Raw genomic sequence first — 26,612 nt, forward strand, 5'->3', positions numbered from 1 at the left:
ACCAACAGAAACCTTGTAAGACAGGTGCCAACACCTGAGCAACAAATCCATGCTCTGCACCAGTTTCTGCTGGAAAGAGTAAAAATAAGTTGCCTTTCACACCCAACAACTGCTGCAGGAGGAGCATTGTCACGGAAGAACTGCAACTACCTCCTTACTGCTCCAGCACCACAGATGACCCTTGTCAAAAGATTTTCCAGACAGCCAGCAACAGCCTTTGTAAAACTGGGTTTAGTTTTGTTTACAGCCACGTGTAGCCTTGCAGCCAATTCCAGCCCAGCAAGCTCTCAGCAGTGAAAACCCAGGGCAGCCTTCCAGGCTCGTGACAGTTGTCCAGCCTGACTTCATCCATGTCACGTGGCAGTGGCCACTGTGGAGTTTGGGTATGTTAAAAGAGCAGAAAAGCAAAGAGGCTGCATTTGAGGCAAGTACCACGACATCAGAACAGAAAACAGTGAAATTAGATGGTGGCTGGATTTAGAGATGCTCCACATCCAGCATGAATTCCTTCTAAGACTACTAAAGTTGACAAATGAATGAATTATGAGCTAAAAAGAAAGAAAAGAAGAGCTGCACATTAACTCTCCAGGTCCATAGTCCTGTAGATTAACGAGACTGTACCACCCACTAATCCCAAGGCAAACCAACATTTCACAGACACAGGACTACAAAAACCACCACAGGCCACAGCCAGGGGGTTACACAGGCTGCACTCAGAGCAGTTGCCAAGGACAGACTGTTTCAGGCAGTGAATCCTGTGCCCACCCTTGGTCAACACACTCGTGTCCAACACCAGGTGAACAGAACAGAAATTCTCTTCCTGGGTGTTGCAGTACCAGACAGATTATTTAACTACCTGGGCTGGAGAGTCAGTAAAACCAGCCACAAACTGCTATATAAACACAAACACATGGAGCTGAGGAGCACTCTCCAGACACTGTGTCCAAGGCAGAGGTGTGTTCCAGCCGTTGGAAGCTGGTCTGTGCTAGTCCTGGCAGATCCAAAAGCACCTCCCAGTTGATACACAATGAAGCTCCACTACAAAAGGATTCTGCTTTAACAACCTACAAGGAGCTATTTACATTAGCCAAGTTACTGCTCCCAGGTCTTGCTCATCCGTAGCTGGAAATCCCAGCAGCACAGGAGGCATTAAATGCCCTACCCTGCTGGTTTCCTGAAAGGAAAAAAGAGCTGCTTTTATTGCCTCCCCATTATGCTGCTGCTGTCATCTCCCTCAAATTGCATTTCAGCACATGACAGCAAAGCAGGGAGAGGAGGAAAGTCCTCAGCAGCATCATGGCTGTGTTGCAGGCAGCTTGTCAGCACTGCTGTGTCTTCCCTCTGCCAACCCCCTGAAATGTATTTGCCCAACAGAGCCTGTACTTGCCAGGGGTACATGGGCCAGGGCTCCTTCTAAGACTGGCCTTCAAGCAAAAATGACCTGCAAGAAGCATCAGGGAGAGGTTTTCCTTCCCCACCCATCACACGAAAATGCATCAAGTCTTTGGGATGGGATTTGGAAGTAGAAGTGTAAATCTGTTCCTCGCTCTGGTTTTGCAAGGGCTGCAAAAAGCCAACCCCTGCCTGCTTTCCTCCAAGGAATAACAGGAGCAGTGCCCACAGCTTGGTAAGAGCACGTCAGTCTGGATAAAGCAGTACAGAAGCCTTGTGCAAGGAGTGCTTTGGATAAAACATATTACTTGAGGCTATTTTTCATTCTTATATTCACCCAAAAAGAGATTCCAGCTACAGCAGATCCCAACCACCTTGTACTGCAGAGCAGCATCACGTGATGCCTCTAAAGATCCCATCCAAATGTTTCTCTGAATAATGCAAACAGTAGCTTGGCCTCCTTGCAGGCTGAGGGAGCAACACCACGCTTGGCCTCTGAGGCCAACTGAAAACATTTCAGGTCACCCTGCCACCCACAGATGCTCCCAGTTTTATTTCAGCTCACCAGCTTTGCTTCTCATTTCAAGGGGCAACCACAGCCTCCAAAACTCACCCTGAGAGCAGCTGGGCACAACCAGCATCAGCACAGGAGTGAGGCACCCTAAAGCCAGAGAGGAAGCCACACGTTTCATTTAAATTCCTGCTGACCTGGGTCAGGAGCACTGCGAGGTGACAGCGTGGCTCGGGGTAGCAGCTGCCCCATGGTGAAATCCTTCCCTAAAGCCCAATGCTTCTTCCACTTAATCAGGCACTGACAGTTCCCCTCATGAACACAGGCAGGGAACCACAGCAGGGTTGGTAATTAGGAGAGAGGTGTCATTCAGAAGGCATATAATTTCCCATCCTCAGGAATTAAGCCTTCTCAAGGATTGTTATGAATTTAAAATCATTGCAAGCCCTTAAGCACTGACCCGGAGGAAAAACATCACTCCTGAGATAGTCCAAAATAAACTTGAAATTCTATAAAAGTGACATGAAGGCTGGTGAGAATGAGATTATCCCAGCTCAGTGAGACACTCCTTATTATCTCTCATCTTAGTGCTTTGGCAATGGTAACTTATTCAAGCCATCAGGACATTGCTAAGTGGCTTCCCCCCCCCCCCCTCTTTTCCTGCCTACCTCTCCCCAGTTTCCCACATCTCCCACTTCCAGTAACCTGCTTAAAAACAAAACTACTCTGGAGTAATGTTGACTAGCCCATTATTCAGCTCCATTTCAAACACAGGAACTCCCAGCCTGTACACAAATGACCTTATCTCCCTGCTGTCCCCAGGCAGCTGTGTGTTTCACACCTTCTGCTGTATTTAAAAGGGCACCTGTCCCACTGGGATTGGTCCTACTGAGAGTAATCCCAGTTACATGAAGCAGCTTGAACCCCCACCATCACTTCAGTGCACACACAGGCTTTGGAGACTATTAATACCTCATCATTAAGTAGATACAATGATGTCCAAATTCAGTCATTTAAAGGCAGTCTTAAAATATCTCCAGATCAAAACCATCTGCAAAAAAACAAAAAAACATCTCCAAACTTCCAATGAGAGGAATGAGTGGTGCAGCTCTGACTGTCCCATAAAGAATGCAGCCAGTGGCAAGCCCCAACACCCAGCACTGCTGGAGCTCAGACACAGTAAACCACTCACAATGGCTTTAGAAAGATATAAATAAAAATAAGACACCCATTCCAAATTAATGAATGGGAGCTTCTTCCAGCAGGCACTAAACAACACCCGAAGGGCTCCACATCTCTTGCACTTGTGTTTGTGCTACTCCAGGTTGCTAATCAGCTCCTGGCCCCTGGGATATGCTTCCTGTCTCTCTCCAGCTGCGCCAGAGCAGCCGGAATTGTGTGTTTGCCCCACCTATTCTAGCCACAGGACTTTTCAGTGATTTGTGTCCAATTTCCAAGCACAAGCCTCGCCAGCAGCAGGAACTCCCACCGCATTCTCAGGCAGACAAAGCAGTGGTCTACCCCGGAATTTGGACTTCCGAGGCAGCTCCTGAAACGCCAGCCCAGGAACAGGCTGCCAGCACCCTGCTGGAATCCAGACTGTACCTTATCACCAGTAACACCTGCCCCAAGTGTTCTTCTAGGAACTGCTGTTCCTGCCCTGACTGCCTGCAGCCAGGCCAACCAGAAGGAAAACATCCCAGGAAGCAAGAAAAAGAGATGGAAGAAAGCCCGTTACCACAATGCAGCACCTCCAAGCAGGCTGAACGTCTACAGGTCTTCAGGAAATCTGTCTGAGTCCCTTCCCAAGTCTTGGTGTTCCAGGCACAAACTCCTGTCAAGATGATTGTTTATGAACATCCCATCACACCACGAAGACACCCAGCACATGAAATCTATTAACGTGTTTACAACTGCACAAGGCCTGATGTAAGGCAGCGGAATTTTTGCACAGCATTCATCCTAGAAATTAAAAGCACACATTAAAGCTGTAAATCCCAGAGTTCTGGAATTAAAAGCTGTCCTTGGAATCCTACTAGTCCTAAACAAAATGGAGTCTACCACATGGTTTGAGCTTCTACCACAGGCCTTGTACCTGTTCACGGGTGTACCAGAACCGGCTCAAGATTTGGATCTGCAGAATGATGGGTCTCAGATTTCCTGCCTCACCTTCCAAGCAGGTTGCTGGAGGAAAAACCCTCATGCCATCCTCTCTGAAAGCAGGAGAGGCCACGTTAGCTGAGCAAAGGCCAGTCTAAATGCCTGACGGGGGACACCTGCCTTTCCCTCCACTGCTACCACTGAAAACCTGCAAGAGCTCCAAAGTGCATCAGGTGGGAGAGCAGAGATTGTTAAGAAAGAGGAATCAAGCTCCACAGAGACAGAATGGAGAAGCAGAGATCTGCCCATAGGTCTTTAGGACTGGCTGTGCCTCTCAGCCACCAAGGGACCCATTGCTGCCTGAAGCAATGCTGTTCCACAGGGAAAGAAACACAAGAAAAGCTCTGAAAAGCACATGGACATCAAGCTTTAGTCCCTTAGCACCACGCCTGGATTATGGAAATAAAAGTGCACAGCAGCAACATCAGCTCTTCTCTTTCAAAGCATCAGAGGTCTCAGGACAGTGGCCAAACTGACCAGAAACAGCAACAACTAAACTTATTTGTAGGAAAACTGTTCTAAGCATCTGTCAGTCAGATTCTAAAGTAAGGTATTGCAGGACACTCAAAGACAACACTCCAGGTCATGAAGCACAGGTGAGAGGAAAGGAAAAACTCCCTGGGCTGGGCTGGTAGGTGCAAGCAGCCATGATCCACCCAGGCTTCCAGCCAGCACGGCTGCAAATCCCAGGATCCCTGGGATGACTCTTTAAGCCAATCCACATTTTGCCCACCCCAAAGCACTGCCCCAGGCGAGCTCACACCCCTCTCTTCACACACACGCTGGAGCTCCCCACAGCTCTTCAGCCTCAGAAGACTTCGGTGGGATCCCGACCTGCCTCCAGCCTTCTGGGGGAACAAGGTCAGCTCCAGGGGCAGAAAAACTCATTACATAAACGCAGAGTACATTAACACTTCCAGGCTGTGCTCTACCACGGCTGGCTGGCACTTGGATCAATAGAGAAAGGAAAGAAGAGGAGGAAGAGGAGTATCTCTTACACAGATCCCTCAGCTCCGAGGACAGCTGTGTTTGGGGTTTCTTTCCTGCAGCAGCTCCCACAGCAGATACCTGAAATGTCGAGATGTCCCAGCGGCACCGAGTGCTCCCACACTGAACAGGGGTCAGAAGAGAACAATCTTTTACCCTCCTCTCCCCACCAGCTGCGGCGCCGGGTTATCCCCGACTGCAAACACCGGGCCCGGGCTGGCCGGGACAGCCGTAAGGAGCCCCCGGAGAGCAGCGCCGGTCCCCGGGCGTCCCTCGGGGCTGCGGGGGGACACGGGGGTGGTGAAGGGACCCCCTGGCCCCGGGAAGGGGGAGACGGGACCGGCCCTGAGGGGATGGAGGGCGGAGGGAAAGGACCCAGTCCTGAGGGGAGCTGGAGGGGGAGGGGTGTCCCCGATTCTGAGGGAAAGCGAGGAGGAAGGACCCGGCCCTAAGTGAAAGTGGAGGGGTACGGGAGGACTGACACGGGGACGACGACGCGGGGAACCCGTCCCTGACGGGAAGAGAGGGGAAGGACCGGCCCTGAAGGGACGCGGCGGAAGAGGAACGGACGGAACGGACGCCGGGCCCTGAGGGGACGCGGGGAGAGGGGGAAGAACGACCCGTCCCTGAGGACAGGCCCCAGCCGGGAGCAGCGCCCGACCCCGCAGCGAGGGGGCTGGCGAGGCCCAGGGACGCCCCGGGGCGGCCCCTCCGTCCGCTGGACGGCAGGGCTGTCCCGGCACTCACCGGCTCCGCGGGACGGAGGGGTCACCCCGGCACTCACCGGCCCCGCCGCCCCTCCGGCCCCGCTTCATTTAACCGCCGCTCCCGCCGCTTCCGCCCGGCCCGCGCCACGTGACCGCGCCGCCCCGCACCATAGAGAGACAGCGAGGGAGAGACAGAGCGGCGCGTGGGGACGGGCGGCGCGGGCGGGCCCGGCCCGGCCAACCTACCATAGAGAGAGGGGGCGGGCGGCCAGCGCCGCGCCACGCCCCCTGCCGGGCGGGCGGTGTTCCCGTGGGAGGGGGCGTGGCCAGCGCTGCACGTGTGTGCGGGGCGGGGCCCGGGGGACAGAACTTTTTGGGGGGCTCAGCAATTGGGGGGGGGTCCGGGACCCCTGCACTTTTTGGGGGGCTCAGCAATTGGGGGGGTCCGGGACCCCTACACTTTTTGGGGGGCTCAGCAATTGGGGGGGTCCGGGACCCCTGCACTTTTTGGGGGGCTCAGCAATTAGGGGGGGGTCCGGGACCCCTGCACGTTTTGGGGGGCTCAGCAACTGGGGGGGTCCGTGACCCCTGCAATTGGGGGGGTCCTGAACGGGACCCCTGCGCTTTTTGGGGGGCTCAGCAATTGGGGGGGTCCGGGAGCCCTGCACGTTTTGGGGGGCTCAGCAATTGGGGGGGGTCCGGGACCCCTGCACTTTTTGGGGGGGTCCGGGACCCCTGCACTTTTTGGGGGGCTCAGCAATTGGGGGGGTCCTGAACGGGACCCCTGCGCTTTTTGGGGGGCTCAGCAATTGGGGGGGGTCCGGGATCCCTGCGCGTTTTGGGGGGCTCAGCAATTGGGGGGGGGGTCCGGGACCCCTGCACTTTTTGGGGGGCTCAGCAACTGGGGGGGTCCGGGATCCCTGCACTTTTTGGGGGGCTCAGCAACTGGGGGGGTCCGGGACCCCTGCACTTTTTATGGGGCTCAGCAATTGGGGGGGTCCGGGACCCCTGCACTTTTTGGGGGGCTCAGCAACTGGGGGGGTCCTGAACGGGACCCCTGCACTTTTTGGGGGGCTCAGCAACTGGGGGGGTCCTGAACGGGACCCCTGCACTTTTTGGGGGCTCAGCAATTGGGGGGGTCCTGAACGGGACCCCCCCGTCCCCCGCAGCTCTGGGTGCTGGTGGAGGCCAAGGGAGCGGCAGGGAACCCCAGCCAGGACAGGACGTTTGCAGCTGGGGACGTCCTGCAGGAAGAGTAGAAAATGGAACTTGAGGGGTTTAAGTGACGTGCCAAGGTGCCAGAAAAGGAGAAAGCCGATTCGTTGAGCTCTGCATGATTTCCTAAGAGAAACGGGAAAATTTTAATTGCGTTTTCAAGAGGTTCACGTCGTAGAGAAGTCCTGGAGCAGCCCCTTTACAGCACAGCACGCCCACTGGAGCAGGCTCCAGGGATCCTCCTCTCTCTTAGCACCAAAAGGAAAGCAGAAATCAGGAAAACTTGACAAAAAGTATTTATTAAAGAAAACAGCAGTGTCAGTGGGTGACAGAGCACTGAAGGACTGACACGATTTCCTGCTCCAGGTAATGAAATCTGTTCAGTCCCTGCCGCTGGCTGACACGAGGGCTGGGCTGCAGCAGCTCCCCGGTCATTTGTTCATCTTGTGAAATTACTCAAAGAACAAAAAAGCATTTTATTTGTACTCCCTCCTTTTTTATTTATTTATTAAACCAAATTATGGCCCAGCTTTCAGCATCAGGGAGGGAAGGCACTGCTGCAGCACACACCAACTCTGAGCACCCTCCTCGGACTTGCTCCTGTCCTTCTCCACTTGCAAAGAAGCAGTAATTACAGAAAAAAAACAAAAAAAACCCAAACAAACCAACAAACAAAACCAAAAAAAAACCAAAAAAACAAACCAAAACAAAAAAAAACCAAAAACAACAACAACAAAAAAAAACCCAAACAGGAAAGCAAGGATTCATCAACATTAGTGTATCTTTCTCCAGCTTTCATTAAGGGGGAGATTACAGTTTCTTTCTGCAAATTGAGGTTTAGTTAAAGTATCAGGACAAGTAATAAAATAAGAAGGGAAATAGATTAAGGTGAATTAATGAAACAAATGTTCTCCCTGCAGAGGAGGACTTTCATCTGGGCAGTCCATACAGATCTGTTAAATCAGCTGCATTTTGATACTTTGTCCACTCTTTTCCTCTGATTCCCACAAATATTTTAACAAACAAAACAGTGGATACCAAGAGTTTAAAGTTGTGAGTTTATTGCATATGTAACAAAAATGAACATGACCTCCTGGGTCCAGCCTACTATACAATCACTGTTTATTCCAGCTGGTTCCATAACCACATTAAATAGAACTAGTATTTCCTTAAATACTTTGATTTAGACATAAAATGAAACATTAGTGTACAACTTCCACAAAATAAATCTGCAATAAAAACAGTGGGAAGAATAACAAGGATAGCAGCAATACTTAAACATGACATTACAAAATAATAAATTAAAAAAATACATTATAAAGTGGTTGAGGAACAACAACAACACAAAAAAAAAAAAAAAATTAACAGATTAAAACCAGATCCATACTGTGTTTCTGGGAATTTGCTGTGCCACACGGCCCCGAACCCGGGCACTGGCTCCAGAGGGCCTGGTGGCTGGATCAGTAATTTACAAAATCTGTTGGATTTTACAACCACCTCGACTTGAACTGAGGACAAACTGCTGAGCTGATGGCACCGCCTGGAGCTTCGAGCAGCCTTTTGGAGCAGGCTCTCGTCTAACGTAATGCCCAAGTGAACACTCCCACCCATCCAACAGTCTCGTTTCTTCCCGCTGGAACGCACGAGCAGAGTGGTGGTTTCCTACATCCCTGAGCGTAGAGTAGAGGCTGAGGAGCAGTATCAGGGCACGGCTGATGGAGCAGCTGCGGGGTTTGCCGTGGGACAGGAATGACAGACACGCTGTACCTTGTATTTCCTTCGGGTCAGATCCAAGAGTGTCCGCGCACACGGTGGAACGTGGAATGACAACATGAACACGGGACTCGATGGTTTTCTTTGGGCAAGTTTGAGAAGTAACAACCAAGTTCAAGTGCTGGCAGACCGAGTGGGAATGGACACAAATTCAGACAGCTGAGGTTATCCCAGACCTCTGAGAGCCACTGGCTCAAGCCATGCTAACTCCTGTTGGCATTTTGTCCTTCCCTGGCCTTGGAAGTGGGCACAGGAAGAACAGCCCATGGCTCCAAAGGCATTCTGCCTCACTCCTTGCTGTTCCTCCATTCACCCAACCAGCTTTAAGGCCTGCCTCAAATGCACGTAGAGAACAAGACAAAAAATGTCTTTGTCATCACTGAAGTGGCACAAAATTGCAAAGACAACACGACGGGAGAGGTGGTGAAGCTGTTGAAAAGAGAACTGAAATAATTTAAAAGACAGTGCCCTATTCTCGTGACTGTCAGCACGGAGGAGGTACCTTGACAAGGGCTTTTAAATACAGCAAAAAACAGACGGACTTTTTGAAACAACAATCCTTGCCTATTCTTATTTTGTGCATTCAATAAAACACTGACCTAGCAAAGACATTAGGAACTATCTTATGTCAACTGGGTTGTTGACATAAAGCTACTTGACCTATAGATCTCCAAATCAGGGGCCTTTCCCTTCACCTCACTTGGTTTGTACTGAGCCAGTTGTGCTGCAGGTGTGACAGGATTTTTATTAGGGGTGGACTTTAGTATCTGGGTTTTTGGGTTTTTTTTACACTTCTTTCAGTGAAAAACCCACATGAGACTGCATGCAAAGCTTTTGGGCAATAATCCGTTTTGCATTTTTCCTATCTGACTGGTTTATTGCACATTCAAACGTACTGAAAGGATTAAATACACTCTATGAACAGGTTTGACTTCAAAGCAATTTAGAAAATCCAGGGTTGTGGGGACTCTGCTACTCAGCCTGGAACTGTAGGGATGCTGTCTGCCAACTGCTGCACATCCCAACAACCAGAACTGCAGAAACTGGTCTCCAAGTGCCAAAAGATCCCTACAGAACAGGGGGCTGAACATGCCTCTCCTGTACAGTCCTGCAGGATGAGCATCTTTAGCCACCCTGTGCAAATCTCACAATATGGTACAATTTTACACCTCCGATGCGACTCCTGACAACCAATCACAAGAATTATGGTCAATGGCAAAAAGAAAACCACAAACAAACAAAACAGAGAAAGATGCCAGGTTTTGACAAGTGTCTACTTTCTATCCTATCACAGTTTAAAGCTATTACCAAATGCAATTAAATAAAAAGACAAAATAGAAGTATTCCAGTAGACATCTCCTAAGGACAGTCTCTTACCCACAGCTGAATTTCAATGCACTATTCCATTAACATAACATCTGTTAAGTGGTTCAATCATGAATCTCCCTAAAAATCAGGCTTGCCAAAGAAAAAAAAATCCTATACAAGCAAGCCTGCTTAAGTTTAGACATGTTTGATAGATAACTGGGTCTCTCTGAAGCCATGTTATTTGTTAAAATACTGTCTCATCTTGGTGTGCCAACTGGAAAAATGTTAGTGATTGAGTGTCTTAGGTTACAATGTAAGATGTAACCAAAAGTATGTATTCTATCACAATCTTTTAAAACCAAGTGGGGCAGTATTCTTTATCTCTTCCATGACACATCCCTGATAACTCCCTCTGGGGGAATTATCTTCTGGACCATTAAGCCTCAATTCGTGACTCATAAAATGACATCACCCATTGTGAGATGCTCCAGCCAGGGGGAGGAACCAAGCATTCCTACCTGGATATGATCTGAGACTTGGAACACCACAGGCAGCTCTTACCTACTGCATTCCCAGAGGACAAGAGCCACACAACTACCACTGGACCTTCAGAGGAAGGCCAGACTCTTCTACAGGATCACTGCTTCAACAGAACCACATCTATCACTTCAGCAGGACTGCAGCCAGCACTAATTTGGGCTGCCACCACCACCCTGACCAACAGGGTGTCAGGTCCTATCCTGACTCTGTCACTTTAAGCCAGTGTTTCTGTATTATTGCCTTGTTATATATATACTAGTAAAGAGCCATTATTCCCATTTCTCATATCTTTGCCTGAAAGCCCCTTAATTTCAAAATTATAATAATTTGGAGGGAAGGGGGTTACATTTTCCATTACAAGGGAGGCTTCTGCCTGCCTTAGCAGACACCTGTGTTTCAAATCAAGACATTCAGGTATTGGATTTGCTTTTGTTGCCCCTGTGTTAGAGAACAAACCTTTTAATATTAGTTTCAGATATTGGAAAAAATAGCCTTATGGCTCTCTGGAGAAATTTTCATCCCTACATAACTGAAGTCATAAATTCTTCCAATAGCTTTCTCTAACATTTAGAATGTATTCACTGTATTGTTTCCCTTTTACCTCAATCTCCAAATAAACCTTTCCCAAGGCCAAAAACTCTGAAGCAGGAGTTTGCTCTGTTAACTTGACTTTTAGTGATTTCCATGTGAGTCTTAGAATTTAAAGTCACACAAACACATCTTGGGTAAAACAGTGGCACAGAAATCACAGCTTTGGGATTGAATGGATTTTTATCCTCTGTCTCCTCCTCACAAGGCTTCTCTGCAAGGTACTTACATCTGAACAAACGATGGAAAGTAATTCTGCTGGAGGAAATAATTGTTTTCACGTGCAAAACAATTAGATTTCAGCCAGGGCAACCAAAAAGAAATCATACAATACCGTTTAAGCTGTCCCAGATTCCTTCACTTTTCTCAAGGTGAGCCACAGCTTCCACTGGGAGCTTCCTGCTAAGGCAGAACTTGGATTTCTTTACCTTTCAGTTAAGTGTTCATATGGAGGTATTTTCTGCTAGAAGTTTACTTTTTAAACAGATGTTTAAAATGTGCAATGCAAATTCTAGTGCCAGTCAGACACTTTGCACCTGCTGGATTCTACAAAGGCTCAACCTTGATTTAAGACAGACTAACCAGGTGCACCTACCAGTTTCAAGTCCTCAGCAAATTAAGCTCATTCTCAAATACACTTTGATTCTCCTATTAAAAAAGCCCCACAGGTCGCTGACCCTATCACAATATGTGTTACAAATCTAGCAGAATATCCTGTGTAACCAAAGCCAAATGCTGAATTTGGCTGCATTTCATTTCAGGGGGGATAGAAGAAGAGGGAAGGGATTCTTGTAACAAAGGGGAGAAAATAGAGTTGGGAACCACCAAGAAAAGCCCCGACCCTCCCCCCCTAATCCACCAGCGACCTAAGGGAAACATCTTAGAGCCCCATCTCTAAGTTGTCAGAGTTCAGGTGTTTCAGACAGCTTAGCAGGAAGTTCACAGCAAGCTTCTTCTAGCTTTTGATTTGGTGGTCCATGAGCTAGCATCTGTTTCCTTTGGTAGCTTTTTCATTCCACAGCAAACCCACACGTCTCTTCCACAGCTGTCAACAGCTTCTCATAAAGCTTCTCGTATGACTCGTAAGGCGGAATGTCGATCCGGTTAAAGCTGCAGGGAAAGTAACAAAACACTGATGGATCTGAAGTGCTTATTGGGGGGAAAATGTAAAGAGGCTACATATAGATAGAAATTGTAAAAACTCTCAGCTGTCTCGGTGACGAAAAAAGATGAAAAACATTTCTGCATATTTCTACAGCAGGAATGCACAGCTTAATAGGGCAGCGTTTGGGATGAGGAGGAGGAGGCAGATGCAGGAGACTTGCAAAGAAAAAGCAACACATCAGGCAAGCACACTCCCTGCCCTGCCTGCAGACAGTCTGCTGCTGCTGCCACCATTTCCTGCCTCTGATGGAGTGAGATTTACGTGCAAGGGCTCAGGCTATGCCTATACTGCAGCAACAGCACGAGCTTCCAACATTTGACATCTGACAACACTTCTTTGTAATGAAGAAATAAACTTACAAACATCTCACTACCCAGAATAATCACCTCTGGAATAAATGAAAACCACAGATAGTATAGAAGACAAGCTTTAAGAAAGGCAAATTATTTTGCTGGCTGCAGAGTACGGATATATCCAAGCTAACAGAGCACTCTTGGAGTCCTCCATATGTATCACATGCTTAACCCCTGCCCAGGACAGATATGACTCCTTTAAATCAAGACAAAGGGAGAAGAAGCAGAGTGTCTCCATCTTACCAAGTGTGGGCTTTTGGAAGGTTGTCTGTGTTTGCATCTATTAAATGGATGGTAAACAGTCTGGGTCCTGCAGCGCCTGTAGAACCTTAGACAGACATTCTAGTTAATGCACTTCAACAAAGCATCATTCACACACACACATTTTGCTGCATATAAAAAGGCAAGAGAGGAAATTACAGTTCCAGCTGCAAGCCTAAGTATGTCCTAGGCTAAATCTGTAGAGATATTTGCAGCTGATGCAGGGATGGCAGAAGAGATAAGGCTGTTTGTGGCAATCATTTTACAGTCTGGTATTTTGGAAAGCTGCTAAATTTGATATTAATGAAGCTGCACCATCAAAAATGAAAATACTTAAGTGCATGAAGGTTTTCTTTGTAAAACAGAACAAGTATTTTAATTTTGAACATCAATTTACTGTCAGCCAACAAATGGAATGTGATCAGGAGATCAGAACAGCCAAGGACACTGCCACATTTTTGATAAAAACGTGCAATTTTCAGAAATTTGCTTTAAAGGCTAATGGTTTGTTGCTGAACACTGAGGGGAATACAATTCTCACATGAAGAAGTTCTTTAGTCAGCCATATATCCCTGCGCATATTTGCAGGGAATGATTTGAACCTCAGAGCACAGAGCTGTAGGAGACTGACAAGCCAAAATTGACAGCAGTCAAAGCACTGCACAGTAACAGATTCACCAGCTTCCATCACTATTAGCAACAGCCAAAGTGTTCAGCAGCAGCTGCTGCTGACAAATGTAAAACTGCTCTCAAGCTCTAAAGTTTGCAAGTGCTTGACTTATCCAGTAATATGCTGATATTTTACAAGAGGCCTGGAAATACCACACCACTTTTATCCCTTTCTCCAACCACAGACTAACTCAGCCTCCACATCAGTCACCTTGTAAAGCCTTGAAACCTTGAAGTGGGACACGCGTCGAGCCCGTCACGAACTGCAGCAGCCTTGCCCTTCTTTCTTCATCAAACGTTTCCACTGCTTGCCAGAACCACTTGACAATGTTGCTGTCAGCCATGCAGTGCTTTAGGCGTGTGTTGGACTTCCAGTCATTCAGGTCTATCTTATCCAGGCCTCCTATGATCAGCTGTTAAAAGATTAGGAAGCGCTTTCAAGTCCAGAGTAATTTCAGGTTTGCAGTTATAAAACCAAATCCAACCACGTAATGAAGCCTGGCATTGTTTAGGTGCTTCACCCACCTTTTTGGTGCAAGGTAACCTTCCAAACCAGTACAGAACTGGCAGTAAATCTCTCCAGTTTGACTGCAATGAAACTGACCCCAAGCAGTGCTTTACCAGCATTAGAACTTTCACAAACAACTAAGAGTCAGAAGCCCATGCAAGATTTGCTTTATTAAATCTGTGCTCCCTGGAATGCACAGCCTGGCTTTATGAGGGCACAGCACTGATTTGGAATAAGGCTGTGGCACAGCATCATTGTCCTGCTGCAGGATTGTCCTAGAGGTGTCAATAGTAGCAACAATGGAATCCTGCTCAGCTTATGGGAACATCTGAGTTGCTTTGTTGTTTCACAACGAACTACGGAAACTTTTCATCTGTTTTTTTGACCCCAGTTGTGAGAATCTCTGACACAGACCAGATATATCACTTCAATCTCTTTTCCACATGACACCAGGTTAAAAAAAGGAAGTTGCTGCTGGCCATGCATTTAACCACCTCCTCTGGCAACAACAAATAAATGGCACAGAGCAAAGTTCACAAAGAAAACGTGTGTTGTATTTTAAATTTCCCATAATATTCCACAGTAAGGATTCCATTGCTGAGAGCTGCCCTTTAGCAGCTGTCTTGTTGTGCCACCAAGATAGCACCCACTTACAGCTGCTCACATCATTAGGGGAGTTGTGACTGTCCTGATGTGGAGAGTATTCAAATTTTTTTTGAATAATGGATTTTTAATCTACCTTTTTAAGCAAATGGAATGCAAGAACTTTGTGGGATTAACCAAAATGCATGACTGACTAGCACAAAGCTAGAGCTTTCTAAACCACAAATGGTGAATATTCCACAGGTTGCCTTATTTTTTCTAGGAAGCAAAACCAGAGGAAAAATTGCTGTAACAGGAACTATTTGAAGAAGTAGCTTTGTGCACCTCAGGATTTGATAAGAAGACAAATTAATTTCTTTTCTATATGCTCAGCTCTTCTACTTCTGCAAACTAATTCCTGTGTGCAAACAGAAACAGCCATGCATGAAAAGTTACTGAACAAAACAGGTTCTGGTATAAATAACGTGTCTGGTCTTGCCAACAATTCCTCAAACTTGCAGTGTTTCCTCCTTCTCAGCCCACCTGCCTTGAGCATTAGTCCTTGGATAGAAACCACGGTGTATTTGTTTTTCCCTGTTTAAGTAGCCCTCTCAATAGTATCAACCCAAAGAATGTCTAGAATAAACCTAAGAGGGTTTGGTTAAACAAATACTCAGCTCTCTGGTACATAGAAGGGAATAAGTTTTGTGTTTTGTTTGTTTTGCTTGTTTTATGTTTGTTTTTTAAATCAGTGCTTGACTGTGGATCAAACAAATTACAGAATAATCCATGTGGATAAAACATACCTCAAGTTCTTTCTGGTCAAAAGGCTTAAGGAGATGTTGAGGAATAAGTTCATTAAAACCTTTCTGCAGAGCCAGGAACTGTGCCTCTATTCCTCTCATGAACCGCCAGTTCACATACAACCTGTGGGGGAGGAAGGAAGAAGTCAGGGGTGATGAGCTGGACAGCACTGGGATTTTCACAGCAGACTTGAAAAATGCTCATTTTACAGAGGACTTTGTTTTAATACATACATTTTGTATTATGAAAGAAGTGCTTATCCATTCCTTTTTCCTCACCAAATAATTATTGCACCATCAATGGAAAAAACAAAATACCACTCAGAACTTCATCTTCCCAGGTCTTCCAGTGAAAACATTCATGTCATTTATGACTCAGGAGCTTCCACCCAAAATACTTATTTTTCCTTAGTTCCACTATATACAAAAATTGTTTACTACCCTCTTCCTACACCATTTGCAGGACATATTTCTGTTTGCAATACCTGACATATTCCTTCTTGTTCTCTTCTGTCACTGGAATATTCCTGCCATTTGGTTTGAGTTCGTGCTGTAAAATCCTCCCGAAGGCGTTGTGTTCCACACAGAACGTATGGTCCAGGACTGGTGTGATATCGTTCTCTCTGCCAATGCACAGAGGGTAAACTCAGCATTTTTGGCATATTGCTAACTCTCAGTAGTGATGCTGACAGTTATTTGAACACCTAGGTAGTCTTCAGGCTAAATCTTAGTTGCCACCTGCATTTCACACACTAGAGGAATATTGCCACCATCACCAACTTCTGTTTGGTTTAGTGCATGTTGAAGAGCCTGATCAGATATGGGATATTCATCTAATTCTAACAGAACTCAGGATACTGGATAAAACCCTATATACAGAAATACATACACACACACACATATATATATATATACACCCAGCAAGAATCTGATCTGCTGTCACATATCTGAAGCACAGAAGAGATCATACATACAGAACTTCATAATCAGTAACTTCTTTAAATACAAAATTCAAAATAGCATTTAGGAAAAGAAATTGAGATAATGCAAAGCAGTTCCAGAGTCCCAAAGCTATGCTGAATGCTGGATCTTGTTCTGTAAGCATACAGAAGCCCAAATTACTTCCATTTATTTTCATTTTAATCAGATTTGGCTTTCTTTTGAAGAAGGCTGTACTTCCCTTGAGATGTCTGTCCTGAGTTTGGATTTTGATAGTGATATTCTACCATGCCCATGCAACTTTCAATGATTTCGTATCTACTTTATTGCAAGGAGAGTTTGCAATGAGAACTTTTCCTCAAGTACCTTTGATATATTAAGAATAGTTTAATAACTTTGTACAGACAGCCATCATAAAAAGATTTTTGCAAACTCTTTGTCTAAAGCATCTCACTATTGCCAACAAACTCTACCCCATTTTCTCTACAGTGAGACAATTGCTAAATTCAGTACTTACAAGATCCAGACTAAACTTTTGTGTAATTCTGGGTCAACAGATTCCAGATCGGAGAGCTGGATGGGCTTCCCCAGCAGCTGTTTGTAAAAGGGAACTGTGAACCCCCCGTTGATATAGTGTCCATGGAACACAGCCAAACCCATTATCCGACCAACAAAATGGAAATAAGACAAATGGTCCTGCAGGGAGAGAGGAGAATCAGGCTTGGGAAGACACTGACATCTTGTGGCACCCTCGGTGGTTTGTTCTGTGTAAGTTACCTGCAGCCCTTTGGGCAAAATCAACCACCAATATTCCTCACAACATAACCAAAACCAAAGCATTTCATCATTAAAAACCTTGAACAAGTCTCTGTGTATTACCTGATTAATAAATTGGATTCAAGTCTCTAGACCTCTCAAAGGGAAAAACTTGGAAAAAAAAAATCCCCATGAAACCTCCAGATGAGGATTCCACACAAATTCATTTATTCTTTGTTTAACCATCCAAATGTATGTACTCTTGAGGAAGCAATGTGCTTGTTTCCTTCATTTCTTTTATGTTCCTTTTAAACTAACTTTTGAAAGCTGAGGTGTAAGTCCAATGGTTAACATTCTTCCAATCCACCTCCCTCATCTTCCAGTGTAAATGTCAGGAAATGTCATGTCAGATAGAATTCCCTCTACTAATACAGAACTGCTGCTCCTTTTAGGGTCTGCATCAATACAAATCCTCCAGTAAGAGAGAAAGTAAGCCCAGGAGGGTAGTGAGAAAGGGCAAGCAAGGGATACATCCCTAAAAGTCATGGGGTGGCACTGCTGGGAATGTAATGCTGTGTGCACAACCACCTGTGCTCACAGTGAAGATGAATTTCATCAGTCTTGTCTTCTCAGAATGTCTGTGCAAACCAATCAGTACTGAGGAGTCTCATAGAAATCAGGTATTTATCAAAGGCTGTCATGCTTTTAATTTCTGAACAAAACCCCTCTGCTTCTTACTATATAAATATAAGACATTAACACCTTCTTATTGCAATTTACCCTGCAGTTTAGACTCTTCTTGTGGAAGAACAGCTGTAAGAAACTGCAGAGGACATCTCTTAAAATAGGAATATTACTGAGAATAGTAATTACTAGTAATAGTAATAGTACTTACAGGATTGATAGAAGAGTCTGGATTGATTTGCAGCATGTAAATATTATCTGTGGAGTACTGGAAGAGTCCATAGTAGGGATTCAACATTTCATGGCACAGTAAATACAACCACTCTCTGCCAAAAAAAAAAAACAACCAAACACCCAACAACAAATTTAGAAGACTGCAAGTTGCACTTAAGTTTTAAACAACACAATTATTGTGATTGATCAGTTATGGAATGCTTATTTCAAAATCAGAGCCTCTTTTGCTGCCTTCCATTTGTAGACCAAAAGGGTGTATTAAAACTCCACAATGTCCTACTCCACTCAGGGCAGACTTGGTTTAGTTTAGAAGCACTGAAGGGATTAACATCAATTAGAGAAGCTACATCAAGCTGTTAGACAATGCCATCAACTAATTGAGTCTGAAGAGGCCACACTTCCAAAAAAATCCTGCCTTTGTACAGAGTTCAGCTATTTGGAGCCTACAAGATCTGCTTCTCTGCAACCTGTACATTATAAGGAAATAAAAAAAATCTGTTGATTAGAATCAGCTCAATTGCTGGGGATCTTTAGAAAAGCTGTTTTTCTGCCAGCTTGGTGACTGCTTTCAGCAGAGGCCAGAAGGGACAGAGACCAAGTGCATTAAAAGGAGGGGTTGGGTAAATTCTCTCACGTTGGTCACACACAAGGACAGGAGCACAACTAAAGCTATTTCTGACCTTCCAAGTCACCATGACAAATACCCCTTTGTTGTTAAATTTGGACACCCTTCCCAGGTCCAAAATATTTGGAGAGAACTATCAATTGTAATGCTTAGAAGTGGAGCTGTACGGATCTGGAAGAGTCAGTTGCAACTAATGGGCAATTATGAAAGGCATCAGGGTAACAAGATGTCAACAGTGGTGAAACCCAAGGTTGCCTTTGGTAAGGCAGCTCAGAATGTTCCAGCTTCTTTCCTTTGTCCAGGGATTGATCGCTGAAAGACACCTAAGTGGGCAGCTTTTGTGGATTTGAGAAACTTCTCTGTGAATTTACACAACTCTGAGCCACCAGGTGAGCGTTTTTACAGTGATGCTAAATCAGCTCCTGAATTTCAGATCTGATGCAACCTGCAGGGAATTATTGTCATTTTTAAGAGAGAGGCAAGTCCTTGCTGAAATTTTAGCTTTTGTTTAGGATTAATTCATCTCCACTCCCGCTCCAACAAATCAGAGAACTCTCCTGAATGCAGCTGAGACATCACAAAAAGGAACCCTCCTGCAATCCATTTGTGGGAAATCAGAGAGGTGTGTTTAACAAAACCATTGCTGTGATCTGGATCTGACTTCAGGCTCTACACTCCCTGAGAGACCTCACAATTTGAGCTGATCACACTTTCATAACTTGCAGTGGGACAACTGTTAAATCACAAGCTTCCACTTTCCAACATACCATATAAAGAGTGAAGCTACAGCCACTGTCTATAAACTAGACCACAAATAATTAACTATGACATTAACAGGTAACTTCAAAGGGGATGGTAGCAACCACAGGGCACTTAAAGGGCAACTTTACAGTTAAGAGGTGTCAGAAAACCCCCAAAATCTCACCTTGCTACTCCTCCATAATCCAGGCCCTCCTCTCCTCGGAATTTCACCATAAGCCTCTTTTTCAAGTCCTTTGGCCTCATCTTCATTATCTGACGATAGGATTCCTGTATGTGCATTTGTACAATTAGCTGTTTTATTTCCTTCCTATAATTAAGTCCATTAAGATTTCTCTAATACCATAATTAAGATTTCTGCATTTCTGTAATACACAGATTGTTACTGAACTACAGAAAACACGACTCTGTTTGAGTGCTAACCTGAAGCAAATTTCAACAACAACTGTGTAATGTGGTGAATCCTTGTGAAGCAAAGTTGTTATAATCAGTGATCAGTTTTACTTAACTCCTCAGTGACAAAAGCTGCTGTTAGCAGTAAAAAAAATCAATCAAATACCTCAAATATTTCCTCTCTGGATACTTCAATGCGACAGTGACCAGCCTGAGGTTGCTGAAGAGAGAGCTCGTGTCTAAGAACTTTCAACTTTTGTACCAAGTCTCTTTCATATCTCTGTGCAGGCAACTCCTCACCCTCTTCCAGTGACCCCTCATTTGGAGCTGGTAGAGGTTGCTGGGTGGGCTCTTTTAGCTGGCATTGATGGCTTGGAGAAAAAAAAAAAGACAATACTTATTCTAGACACATAACAATAAGGAATACGTAAAACAATGATGGCAGAAATTATTAAGCCTCTCTAAGAGGAACATGGAATGAAATGTGTATTCAGCTGCATACTTCTGTACCATCTTTACATTACATTCAGGGATGTAAGGAACACAGACACTTAAAGAGTTTCAGCATTTTTGAACTGTTTTCATATGGCAAAGCACTGTAGAAAGCTCTGGGGCATGATTGCTGATTGAGCAGTAATTAAAGTTTGTGTGGTATTCTCCCACAAAGAGAGAACTTTCAAGAGTGCAATATGGAAACAGATCTCTAATGGAACAAACAACAGCTTTATAAAGGGAACTGTCTAACAACTGCAACTGATTTTATTCCAGCTTCAAGCAGAATGAGGCTGGGGATTCCTAACACAGTAAAAATATTGCATCTATGGTTTTTAAGAGAGAAAGATATACTTGTCCCAAATAGTTGCAGATTCATACACTCAACTATCCTTATCCATCAATGCTTTATTTGGGTTGTGGAGAAAATCTTTTTTAGATGCAGAGATTCCCTGGCTGGCACAGGAAAAAGTCTGGCCTTGTGCATAAGCAGCACTGCCAGGCTGCTTCCAGGGTCAGTTCCACAACAGTTCAGCTGCCTTTCCATGATGCAGAACTTGAGCTTACCAAATCCTGCTAAACCCAAACTGGCTGTGCACAGCACCCATTGACCAGACTCCAGCTGGCTTTATATTCCCATTGTCTGGAGATCAGGGGAGCATGAAGTTAGTCCAGATCCAGAACAGCCAGCAGAGAGCTAGAACTGCTCATCCAGACAGGCATGAGCTGACTGCTGGGGAACCCCTGGCAGACTCTCTACCCCACACCCCAGCAACTCCAGAACTGTGCAAAGCAGAGTAAAAACCCTTCTGAAGAGTCTCAGCAAAAAAACTTGGATAAAACCAGCATGGAGAACCAATGCTTGGACCCTGACTACAGCACTGGCTGCCTCTGTTCCCTAATTATCATTCAGAGTTTCAGCCCCTCATGACTCCCAGACTTGACAGGAATTATTTATCAGGCAAAGCTCTTACTTCATGATGTGATGTAGTCGTGGATCTGTGAATTGTGTGGTTCTGTTGTTATGATCTACAAAATATATTCTTCCTGAAACTGTACTTCTGACTTCCCAGCCTGGAGGCAAAGGTCCCAGTTCATCACAATTCACACTGTTAAGGTCTCTAAAGTGCAAAACAAACAAGATGTTAATGCACATTTGAAGTTAAGCAACCACATACCAAGATCACTTAAAAAATTAAAATCACCTCTTTAATAAGGTTAAGGTTAGAATCCTGACTATTTGACTGAAAAATCACTGAGAGTAAGTATTTTAACACATTCACTCATGCCTTTCATCCTGGATATATTTCAGGTATCACTCTAAGTGCTGCTAAAGGCAGTCACTCACTTCCAGGCAGTGTCTGAATTCAATACATAGAATGTATTTACATCTAAAAAGATTGAAAATACCTAAAGCTCCAGCCACTTAACTGAAAAAAACACCAAGAGTGGCAAGAAAAGGAAGGAAGGAAACATGAAGATTATTTTTAGGCAGAAAACCTATTGTTGAGTAAAGTATTCTTTAGACAGCTGGCATGGATTCAGAGTTGAAGACACCACTCCATGAATTACTCACCTAAATCAAACCATGCAACATTTGTATAAATGAGTTAATTGAGAGGCTTTAGAAAGGTAGAAAAGCTTTGTACACTGAAGGTGCCTTAGTGTCACAGTGAGTATATGCCAAGGGGACACACAGGCAGACAGACAAGCCCTTGTTAGGCTCCTTAAAGGAGATTATGGTTGGGACCATTTGCTGTGATCAGCTGTGCAGCTGAAAGTCCTGCAGAGATCTGATTACAGCAAGTTTTAACCTACAGCTCTGCCTCATGCCAAGGTTAGGTTTTTGCACCACAAGCTGGTAGCACAAAAGTCACCTTTAACTAAAATAGGTGTGACCTGTGACTCACAAAACACTGCTGTGTTCAGTTCCACTGCTGCTCCTGAAACCCTGGCTCAAAGATCTGGGGAGAGGAGCAGCAGCACCTTCCCTTAGGGTGACCAGCATCACTTGAAGAAGACACAAGGCTCTGGGCACACAAGCCTGACATGACTGACACAAAAGAACAACCACTGTCATTTTTTCTTCCAACAATACCAGCTAATCTAAAATCAGCTATTTTCTCTCTCTCTCTCAGCTTTGTTTTTCATTTCCTTCCATACACTGAGCTTTTATCACCACTTCTGCCTGTACTACTTTGTATCATTTTTCTAATATCCTGTACCACATTCCTCTATTATCCAGGCAGTGCAGCAGCTGAGAGTTACAAACTTCACTCCTGAATCTGGTGTGCAGGTGGCCCATGAAACAGCCCAGATTCAGAGCTACTCAGGAAGAGCACCAGACCTCACTCACAAAGACCTGGATTAACTGCAGGTTAAGGTTTAAAGAGGCTTTACTAAATTAATCATGTGAAGGATTCAAATTTTCTAGCTGCAAATTACTGGCCTAAAGCACAAAAACCTCAAACCATTTCAAATTTAAAGATAACAAGTAATCTCTCCTTCAGTTATACACAAGTGAGCACTAATAAAACAAAAGTTACAAGCTGAATATTCATGAAACAATTATTTTAAGAAAGAAGTCAGTTTTTTCTTCAATTTGCAGTCCAAACTGTTTTCAAAAAAAAAAAAAAAAAAAGTAGGCAAGATTCAGAAATTTGTAGCTTCACCAAAACCAGTCAACATTTTAGGAAGAATTTGTCTAACAGGAATTCCTGAAGGGCTACATATTTTTTTGCTTTTTGTTTTTACATGATTCTCAAGTAAATAATTCTTTCTTTCAAAAACAGTAATCCTTAATGTTAAGTGAAAAGGTAACTAGAAACATGCCAAACTATTCCTCTGCTGGGAGCTCTCCCTTTAAATTCAGACAGAATTAATAGATTTTTGCTCTTATAAATCCAGCATCCTGCCACACAAATACACACCAAACTCCCCAGACTTTTAACTATAAATTCATACCTTGGTATCCTTGGGTCGTGCCACGTGCTCACTCCAGTCTGTGTGTGCAAAAAATAAACCTGTCCCTGTACCGTTGTTCTTTGCTCTATAAAAAAGGAAGATTATTCTAAATTACAAATCTTTAAAAAATTACAAATAAACAGTGTAAAGATATTAGAGTATTTTCATCCTAGGAGAAAGTACTGGAGCCATCACACTGATCTCTTGCAGCATGGACTGTTTTGCCCTTTACAAATTTACTCTGACTACACATTTCAACATTCTTTTGAAACTCACAGATCCATGCACCAGCATGTTTTAGGTTGTATTTTTAGTGTTAGATTTTGAGACAATCCAAACCCCCAAACTAGATTTCTCTACTCCTAGATTTGGTGTGCTCTTTCCTGAGGTTTAAATTCTCCTTAATCCCATCCTCCCTAATCTTCTGTACTATTGGTTTCTTTGTTGCTTTTATATATTTTCCTGATCTCTTCTCAAATGTGGGTTCAAACCTACACAACATGCCAAGGGGGAAGGAAAAAATAGCATTACTGCTCTAGTTTAAAGAGCTCTTTACATTTGCTCTCCCTAGATACACAGCCAAGATTAGCAGTGAATTTTCTGTAACAGCATCATACCACAACCTCATGTTTAATTTACCATCAACCCCTCAGTGTATCCTGGCGTAGCCAACTGCTAATTAGCCAATCTCAAACTCCCATCTGCACTTAGTTCCTTTTCCAAAACGCAGAATGAGACGCACATGGACCCTGCTTGTTCCAACAGGCAAAACACCTCGATGCGTTAAAAGGGGAGAAAATTTTTGCGACGTCTTCGGATAAACGAAACCCTTCCAGTTTTCCAGCTGGGGGACACTCACCGTAGCCTTCAGGTAGCTCAGGTGACTGGTGGCCGTGGGGCCTGTTCTGAGGTGTCTGTACATGAGCTCTGACCTCGGGGGTGCGGAGCCGCTGGGCCTGGAGCCTCTGGTCCTGGCTGGGAGACTCCAGGAAGCGGCAGCCGCCTCCTCCCGCCGCTCCCGTCGTGTCCGTGTACGGCGCCGGCTCCTCCATGAAGCAGCTCAGCGGCCTCCCCGGCCCGGAATCTTCATAAACCGTTCTGAAAATGGGGAAACTTCAAGAGTTTCCATCACAAGAGAAGTGAATGCAGAAATAACTGTTTTGCTCTCCCCACAACTTCTAGTGCTGCAACTTTTAACCCAAGAGGTGCCATTTTCCTGACGTTTTTATACCCAAATTTCTCAGCACTGGTAACAAAAAAAATCGAGTATTACCGAGTTTAGCCTAATAACCTTACTGCCTGATACACATTCCCAGAAAATGTAGTAGTCACACTGATACTTAAGTTTCTAATGTTAGTCACAGTCTTTCTACACACAGACCATTTTTCTAATTAAGTGCAAAGAAGACAATCCTTACCCTTCATTCTCCAAAAGCCCTCTGCAGTCTACTACAGAACCTCCTGTGCCTATTCTGTCCCGTGTCTGTAAACTGACTGAAAGAAGAAAACATAAACTCAGGTCAATAAAAGAAAAACTGCATTCTTAAAAACAGCAAAAAAGCAAAAAAAATCCACATTTATATAGGGGAAAAATATTAAGGAAAGCTCTCTCCTACGCACAAGAACATATCACTTAGCAATATTCCCTCTATTCTCTTAAAGCATTACTAATTTTTTAAAAAGCAGAAGAGAAACCAGAGGGTCATCCCCTCAAAATTTGAGTTTATTTCTAAACATTTCAAACATGTCAAGTTCTACATCTGGGTTTCATGAGGATCTAGAAAGGGAAGCTGGAAAAAAATTGCTCACCACTAGATGTCATCTTAGGGTGAGAATTTGGAGTTTGTCAAATATGTATCACTGAAAAGCTGGGGTTGGCTGGGGGCAGTAAAACGTGAGGTAAATTTGCTGTAAAATGAGCACGGCCTTGTTGAAATTTGGAAATGGCTTGCGTGAGTCAAAGGTATCAAACCAGCAACTTGTAAAATGTCTTTTAACTCCTCCAGATCCTTTTTTAACACCAAAGATTCCCTCTGCCTGTCACCTTGCCCAAATGCATCATTTCACTGTGACATTCACCCTTCCAGAGATGCAGCAGAAGCCTTGCCAGATGCACTCCCTGTTTTTAATGTTGTCTCCCATCATCAACTAAGAGAAAACAAGATCCTGCATAGGAGTGTAATGAAAATTTTCAGGTTATGTAATTTAATCCCAGTAAAATAAGAAGAAACAGCACAGAACAGGCACAGAAGCAGTGACTAGAGGAGTTTTTCCCTATGGATATTTACCAAGCAGATGGAATTTAGCTGGGATCATTCTTACCCACTATTTGGCCTCGGACAGCATCGGTGTCTGTGGGGTTGAGTTTGCATAGATCCAAACGCTGGTCTGCAAAGGAGAATTGGAAAAATCAACCCTGGGAAGGGCTGGGTGGGAACACTATTCACTACTCAGTAGAAGGTATGGAGGGTTCTTGGTCACACCAGGGAGGAATTGCTCTTACATCCAGTATCTTTTAGCCTGCTGATGGCATTGGAGAGGAGTCGGACACACCCCAGGAAGCCAGCTCCCTGTTTCTTATGGATTTTTTTATGGTTCCATACACTGATGGTTATGGAATCTGTTTTCCCAACGTATCTAGAAAGATACATATTAAAAGAGTAATTTTAGAAATAATAACCTCTTTTTACTCCACAGAACTGACACTGTAATTGGTACAAATTCTGACACATTTTAGTACATTGGTCATGCCTCTTTATTATAAGTACACAAGAGCTTATGCCCAAAATGCTGTTATTAATGAATTACTGCACAGTGATTTCACAGCATGGGAAATTGATATTGCTGCAGCAAGAATTTAACTACAACCAGCCTCATTAAAACCTAAACAACAAGTCGATTAACGCACAGAACTGCAGAATTTATGGTTCTAATAATTTGAAGAAAATAAATCATTCCAACAAGGACAATTTTCTGTAAAAGCTGGATGGCACTGCTCCAGGAGAGCTCACTAAGCCCTTGTGTTGTGTATCTGCCATACAAATATCTCCAAATTCAAACACCTAAAAGCAAAGTTTATTAACAAGGATTTTCTTCTTGAAAAAAAAAATATCAGTCCCTGAGAGGGCAGGGTTAGATGGGATATTGGGAAGAAATTCTTCCCAGTGAGGGTGCTGAGGGCACAGGTTGTCCAGAGAAGCTGGGGCTGTCCCATCCCTGGAAGAGTCCAAGGCCAGGCTGGGAG

The 26,612-nt window shown here is 44.5% G+C and overlaps 2 protein-coding genes across 9 annotated transcripts in view; both read right to left on the reverse strand.

Moving 5' to 3' along the window:
* RNF216 (ring finger protein 216) overlaps window positions 1-5,910 on the reverse strand; it is a 76,066-nt gene extending 70,156 nt beyond the window's left edge. Inside the window, exons 1-2 of one of the 5 annotated variants that reach the window (XM_053992192.1) lie at window positions 5,798-5,902; window positions 5,132-5,173 (exon numbers count right to left, since the gene is read on the reverse strand). The gene's annotated coding sequence lies outside the window, so the exon portion shown is untranslated. Of the gene's footprint in view, window positions 1-5,061; window positions 5,174-5,797 lie in introns of all 5 variants that reach the window. The other 4 variants (XM_053992190.1, XM_053992189.1, XM_053992193.1 and 1 more) reach the window with 4 other exon arrangements.
* A 2,106-nt stretch (window positions 5,911-8,016) lies between these two features.
* Window positions 8,017-26,612, reverse strand: part of SMURF1 (SMAD specific E3 ubiquitin protein ligase 1) — a 45,257-nt gene continuing 26,661 nt past the window's right edge. Inside the window, exons 4-18 of one of the 4 annotated variants that reach the window (XM_053992041.1) lie at window positions 25,872-26,005; window positions 25,691-25,756; window positions 24,787-24,862; window positions 24,228-24,466; window positions 23,369-23,453; window positions 21,379-21,525; window positions 20,079-20,283; window positions 19,686-19,789; window positions 18,113-18,227; window positions 16,979-17,157; window positions 16,008-16,145; window positions 15,526-15,646; window positions 13,841-14,042; window positions 12,943-13,018; window positions 8,017-12,291 (exon numbers count right to left, since the gene is read on the reverse strand). In XM_053992041.1, the coding sequence (XP_053848016.1) occupies window positions 12,192-12,291; window positions 12,943-13,018; window positions 13,841-14,042; window positions 15,526-15,646; window positions 16,008-16,145; window positions 16,979-17,157; window positions 18,113-18,227; window positions 19,686-19,789; window positions 20,079-20,283; window positions 21,379-21,525; window positions 23,369-23,453; window positions 24,228-24,466; window positions 24,787-24,862; window positions 25,691-25,756; window positions 25,872-26,005 (1,987 nt within the window). In that variant the 3' untranslated portion in view covers window positions 8,017-12,191. Of the gene's footprint in view, window positions 12,292-12,942; window positions 13,028-13,840; window positions 14,043-15,525; window positions 15,647-16,007; window positions 16,146-16,978; window positions 17,158-18,112; window positions 18,228-19,685; window positions 19,790-20,078; window positions 20,284-21,378; window positions 21,526-23,368; window positions 23,454-24,227; window positions 24,482-24,786; window positions 24,863-25,690; window positions 25,757-25,871; window positions 26,006-26,612 lie in introns of all 4 variants that reach the window. The other 3 variants (XM_053992040.1, XM_053992038.1, XM_053992037.1) reach the window with 3 other exon arrangements.

The sequence above is a fragment of the Vidua macroura genome, chromosome 16 (assembly GCF_024509145.1).
Source record: "Vidua macroura isolate BioBank_ID:100142 chromosome 16, ASM2450914v1, whole genome shotgun sequence".
NCBI classification, from domain to species: domain Eukaryota; kingdom Metazoa; phylum Chordata; class Aves; order Passeriformes; family Viduidae; genus Vidua; species Vidua macroura.